Source organism: Microtus oregoni, unplaced genomic scaffold (assembly GCF_018167655.1).
Source record: "Microtus oregoni isolate MIOR12 unplaced genomic scaffold, Mior012 000036F_ref0000092, whole genome shotgun sequence".
NCBI classification, from domain to species: domain Eukaryota; kingdom Metazoa; phylum Chordata; class Mammalia; order Rodentia; family Cricetidae; genus Microtus; species Microtus oregoni.
The window spans coordinates 24,592,316-24,598,315 of record NW_024543095.1 but is presented as its reverse complement, the minus strand read 5'-3'; the positions used below and the strand labels follow the sequence as shown (position 1 = coordinate 24,598,315).

Genomic DNA, 6,000 nt, shown 5'->3' with positions numbered 1-6,000 from the left:
CAAAACAAACAAGAACAGAATGACGAGTGGGATTAGAGTTCCGATTTCAGAGATTAAGAAAGCAGATCAGAAAAGTCAATAACCTGATAGATGTCATGCTACATAGCGAAGCCAAGGCTTGTGCCTCAGTCAGATAGCTTCAAGGTCCAGACCTCCGTTAGTGCAGACACTTGCAAGGTCTCCTGGATCCAGATTAGCAGGCGAGACTAAAGTTTCCACTGTACATCCACAACTTCCATATTTTCCGAGCTAAAAATAAGCATGATGTTTTACAATGGCCAGGGGTATTTCAAGGGTTTTCCCCTGTGCTGTGTAAGGCACGAAGCCGATTGGCAGAGCCGGGCTCAGTTCCCCGGCAGTGCAGCAAGGAGGGAGAAGAGATGATCGGTAAGGTTTCTTCTTTATACAAAAACAGGAAGCCGTCTAATGTGCGAGAGTGTTCTTTCACACTGTACACCCTGCCTGCCCTGTGGACTCATTTAATGCACCTTGGAGCAGCACCATGGCATTGTTCGCATGAGGAGATAAGAAAGCTCATGGCTATTCCTTGTCACCTGGCTCCCAAGCCTAGGTCCTTAAATGGCTTCGCTGTTCCACCTTGGTTGTAATAATCCTCAATGAAATTATACATAAAGACTATAAATTACGCTTCTATCGAGTGTAGGGATCAAAAAATTTGTTCTCAGGAATAAACTTCCTTGCAACCAGAGAGCAAACTTTTGTGCATGCTTGTGTGTGCACACATGCATGTGCGCACCTATCCATGTGTGTATGTGCACACATTGTGCACTAAAGATTGAGCTCAGAACCCTGCCCCTGATGGACACCTGCCCCATCAGTGAGCTACGTCTTCTGTCTAGTATCTCATACTGCTTTCTCTTTCTCTGTGAAGCTTCGGTCAGAGCACTGAGCGAGGGGCTTCTTCCTGCTTTTTAATTTTTTTTTTTTTTTTTTTTTGAGGCGGGAGCTCATGGAGCTGAGTCTTGTCTCTGTCTCAGACTCGCTATGTAGTCAAGGATGACTTTAACCTTCATAAACTTCTGATCTTCTTGGCTCGGCCTCCTAAACGCTGGCACTGGAGAGTGTACCCCCACACCTGTTTTTTATTTCTATTTCATGCTAAGCATCTGAGCCAGGGCTTCATGCATACTAGGCAGATGCTCTCTCAACTGAGCCACATTCCCTGCTCAAGCTCCGTGGTTTTTTTTTTTTTTAAAGAAAGAGCCAACACACCCACCATTAATTGTCCCAGGTTAAACTGGACTATATTAACAAAGAAAGGGGAACATCTGCTGTCTTTCCTGAGTAATTTCCTAATTCTCATGAGGGGGCAGGTGAGGCAGGACCTCAGGGAACTGATAAAAGTCATTATGGAAGAGACAAGACTGAGAGAAAGATCTGGAAATGAGACCTCCCAGCCAGTTCCTACTGCTGGTCTGTTGCCTTCCCTAAAGAAGCTTCCACCTCATGGCCTGTTAGTCTGCATACATCCACACAGTACCACTCTGCATTTATAGATGAGGAAACCTCATCCCGTTCCTTTCAGAAGGGCTGGCATGCTTTGTACCACCTCCCCGATAGCAGACAGACTTCAAATGCAACAGGAACAGGAAAGCTCTCGCCAGCCACAACGAAGCCGGCATTGCTTTGCTGGGTCAAAGCACAGAGCCTAAATTCACAACGTCTACTTTTTTTTTTTAAGTCCAGTTTCCACATGAGTCTCAGCTGTAAAATGTGGAAGAATTCATTGGTTGGTCACTTCCATATGTTTTTCAAGTGAAGCGAAAGTCTGGAGAAATATGGAGCATGAGTAAGCCCAATGAGATAAGTAGGCAGGCAGTGAGGGGACAGAGAAACCTTCTCAACACAAACGAGTGAGTCTCTGTGTGACAAAGAGAAGTTTATGCACAGCCACAGCCCTCCCTTTTCAGAAAAACCCTCACTACTTATTTTGCCATAGAGGAACTTAAATGTTACAATAGCTGGCCAGCCAATCAGCGGCACCCCGACACTGCAGCACTCTGGCCGCAGATCAGGAAGCCCTTGAAGGTATAGTATTTTAAATTGCAAGTGAGACTTCTGGGTTCTCAACTGGCTTTTGTTGTTCCCTGTGCTCGTAGGATGGAAAAACAGATGTGAAGTCCCTCATGGCGAAGTTCAACACAGGGACTAGCCCGACAGAGGAGGTCTCCACCAACAGCAGGCCTTTCAAAGTTGCCGGCCAAAACGCGCCTTCGGGAATACAAGCAAAAAAGAATTTATTTGACAACCAAGGAAATGCCAGTCCTCCCGCCGGACCCAGCAACACGCCTAAGTTTGGGACCACAAAACCACCCTTGGCAGTGAAACCTACCTATGAGGAAAAGTCTGACAAGGATCCCAAACCCCCATTTTTAAAACCTAGTGGAGGGAACCAAAGATTTGGAACACAGCCAAACTCGGCTTCTAGAGACCCCGAGATCAAAGCAGGGTTTCTGAAACCTGTAAGCCCCAAACCCACCAGTTTGACTAAAGAAGATCCTAAACCGGCGTTTTTACGACCTTCTGGGAATAAGCTTCACAATTTGAACCAAGAGTCGGACTTAAGGACGCCAGGACCAAAGCCAGGGCCTACTCCCCCAGTACCCGAAAACGATGTAAAGCCAGGGTTCTCAAAGGTGGCCGGAGCTAAGAGCAAGTTCATGCCTGCGGCCCAAGATGCTGACACCAAACCCCGATTTCCCAGACACACCTTTGGCCAGAAGCCATCTCTGAGTACAGAGGACTCTCAGGACGAGGAAGGCACCTCTAAAAATGCAGCTCTCCAGAAAGGACCCCCAGTGCCACTGGGGGCCAAGGGCAAGGCTGGCCCTTTCAAACCAGCCAGGGAAGACACAGAGGAAAAGGACAGCGGGACGTCAAGTTCGCCCTTTCCTGGAGTGGTTCTGAAACCTGCCGCAAACAGAGGGAGCCCAGGGCCCTCCAGAAACTCTGAAGAGAAAAAAGAAGATAGGAAAACAGATGTTACAAAGAACATCTTTCTGAATAAAATGAATCAGGAAGAACCGGCCCGGTTCCCTAAGGCCCCTTCCAAGCTGACAGCAGGGACACCATGGGGTCAAAGTCAGGAGAAGGAAAAAGGAGACAAGAATTCAGCAAGCCCCAAGCAGAAGCCTCTGCCTCCTCTGTCTGTCTTGGGCCCGCCTCCACCCAAGCCCAACAGACCACCCAATGTTGACCTGAGCAGATTCCGCAAAGCTGACGCTGCAAACAGTGAGTGTTTCTCATTGCTAGTAACTGTGGTTTGCTCACAGTGGAGAGCATTGCAGCTTTTAGGAGAAGCTTTAGAGCAAGGAGCGATTGCATAACTGATGCTCGTGCGAGCATAGGGTCAATTTTCCTTTGGTGGTTTCTTCACTTTGTGTAGGAGGTCTGAGAAGGTCGAAAATCCGAGTTCTATTGGAGTATTGGATGAGAAAGTGCCTGGCGGGGGGGTGGGGGACACTGACTTTTTAGAGAGGAATAATGGGAAAGAAATACACCTATTTGACTAATAAGCGGTTTTGCTTAAGGATAACCATTGCGTTTATTCCCTTGGGTTTTATTTCTGTTGATTGAGAGAGATGTGATGCCCATCCCCAGTCAAAGGGAGAAGTGGGCAGACCTCTAAGTCAGCATTCTAGAAGGGCTCAAATGTCATGACCGAAGGATGTCTGCCTTGTCAGGAGGCATTTTCAAATGTCACAGTGGACAATGCTAATGACATTTTGGAAGTAAAGCCACTTCCTACAACACAATAGCAGTCTCTCATCCAGGACAAAAGGCCAATGCTGCAAATGTTATTGATCATATTGTCTAAGCCCAAGATTTAAGCAGGAGAGTTTATAGGAGATGGTATTTCATAGGTTTTTTTTATTTTAGCTGTTTTTTTTTAATTTCCCAATAATATCTGTACTATTGCAGTTTATGAAGGCATACATAGCTAGTAAATGAAGACAGACAAAGTGTGTTTTGCTGTCCTTCTAGAAGACTGGTTCAGATTTCTTCCTAAGGCATTACTGCAATATTACAGTATATGGGTGGAATTAGATACTGAATGTCTCTGTAAACACTTGTCACCCTGTGTTGTGATGAGGAAGGCTCACTCATGCCTGTGGTGATTAATATTCTAGCAAATGGCGAACGACTGCTGTCCCTTGTAAGATGGAAAAACAAGCTAGTGACAAGTGACCATACCACTTTAAGTCATATGGTTTTCCAAATAAAATTATCATCATCTTGATCTATGTATGGTGGTACAGGCCTGTGACTCAGGAATGGGCATGTGGAGGCAGGCAGATCAGAAGTTCAAAGTCTTGGGACTGACTACTTTAGAGAGTTTGGACAGCCTGAGCTAAGTGAGATTCTACCTTAAAAAGAAAAATCTTGTCTGATACAAGCAGGTCTAAGCATAACCGTTGTCTCTGGTAGACCTTCTCCCAGGCTCCCTCTGCCTAGCTGAGAGAGAACATAAGGTGAAGTCTAGGTGGCACAAAGCTGTCATCACCTCCAGACTGTGCCACCTGCTCCTGACTGGGGCCAAGAGAAAACAGCCGTTTCTACCAGGGGTGGAGAAAGATCACAGAGCCAGGTTCCCGTGATGATTACCCCAAGACTGATATCGTCAAGTTTTCCCCCTTCTTGATTCATCAAGTTCACCCAATTTGATGTGTATCCTCCAACTCGGAATAGCAGCTTGCAAGGACCATTCTAGATGGCTGCTAAGGCCACCAAGGTTTTCTGAGTTCGCAGCTTTTTCTCCAGCTCTGACGTGCCCGTGATAAACGTGCCTAGCTTGATATGAAGCCTCACACTGAAGGACTTTGGGATACATTCCTTGGTGCCTGGGACAATTCAGAACATTAGCCATTCACTTGTACTAAGGTGGGAAAGAAAAGAGATTGCATGCTTAGAAAAAGAAAAGGTCTACTAGATGTTTATAAATGACTCTTTTTTTCAATCTACTAAGTTGTGAGGCTACTGATGGGGGTAAAATGCTTTGCAGTGAAATGTAGAGATGGGCTCCAAGCAGCCCATATCTTATATTTGCTTAAAGTAGTTACAGCAATTTCCAAATTACCGAAATGGTCTGTGTCTTCCCCTTGGCCTTTAAACCTCTAGTACTCTTTCCTACTTCCTGCTGCCTTGCTCCTTCTCTATTTTCACATCCAGATAAATATTTGCCATTTGTAGAGGACTTTCACATCACATCACACAATCCTAATCTATGTATTCGGTGCAAGCAATGAAATGGAATTCTATCCCAGCACAGTTAGGGAATTTGTCCAAGTTGTAGCTTACCTACACAGGGCAACTGTGTTCTCATGTCTCTGATTCTATAGACTGCCCATCTCTGTCCCAGTACCCATGCTGGCTGCCTTTCATGAAACATAAGACCTCCTGAAATGATGAATCAGGTACAAATGGTACCCAAAGACTCCGCAACCCTGTCTTTTGTTCTGTCTTTGGGTTAAAATGTGTCTTTTTAAAAATTACTATCAGTAAAACTTTGAGCTCCCTTAAAGCAGAAATCGGTTTGCTTAGCATTCTCCTCTCATTTGTGGAACAGAAAAGGCATGAATTTTCATCACTTTCCTAGGGGTGTACTCCCACAAAAGGATATTAATATGAAGCTAGCTGCCCCCAGCTTTTTCAGTATTAAATTATAATGTTCTCCACAGTTTACTAATAACTTCCACATATTGTCTGTACTTTCAGTTAAATGGAGCTTTGACACAAAATGAATTCTACACAAAGTGCCCCTCCCCGAAGAGATCTTCTCAGTGTCTTGTCTGTAAACTGCAAACATGCATTATCACACTGTTTCCCGAATGGGGAATAACAGTAACATGTAATAGCTGAAAACATTTTTGGTTCCTCCACCCCCACCAACACTAGAACCATTTACAACGACAAAACCCTAAACACTTTCTTAAATTGAAATGTGAAAACACTCTCTTTCTTTTGACTCTCTTAAAAGAC

At 45.0% G+C, this 6,000-nt stretch overlaps 1 protein-coding gene across 2 annotated transcripts in view; it reads left to right on the top strand.

The window, feature by feature from the left end:
- Positions 1-2,126: 2,126 nt before the first annotated feature.
- The window catches only part of Fyb1 (FYN binding protein 1), a 72,802-nt gene continuing 68,928 nt past the window's right edge, over positions 2,127-6,000 (top strand). For both annotated transcript variants that reach the window (XM_041631087.1, XM_041631086.1), the window contains exon 1: positions 2,127-3,252. In XM_041631087.1, coding sequence (XP_041487021.1) covers positions 2,148-3,252 — 1,105 coding nt within the window. In that variant the 5' untranslated portion in view covers positions 2,127-2,147. The remainder of the gene's footprint in view (positions 3,253-6,000) is intronic.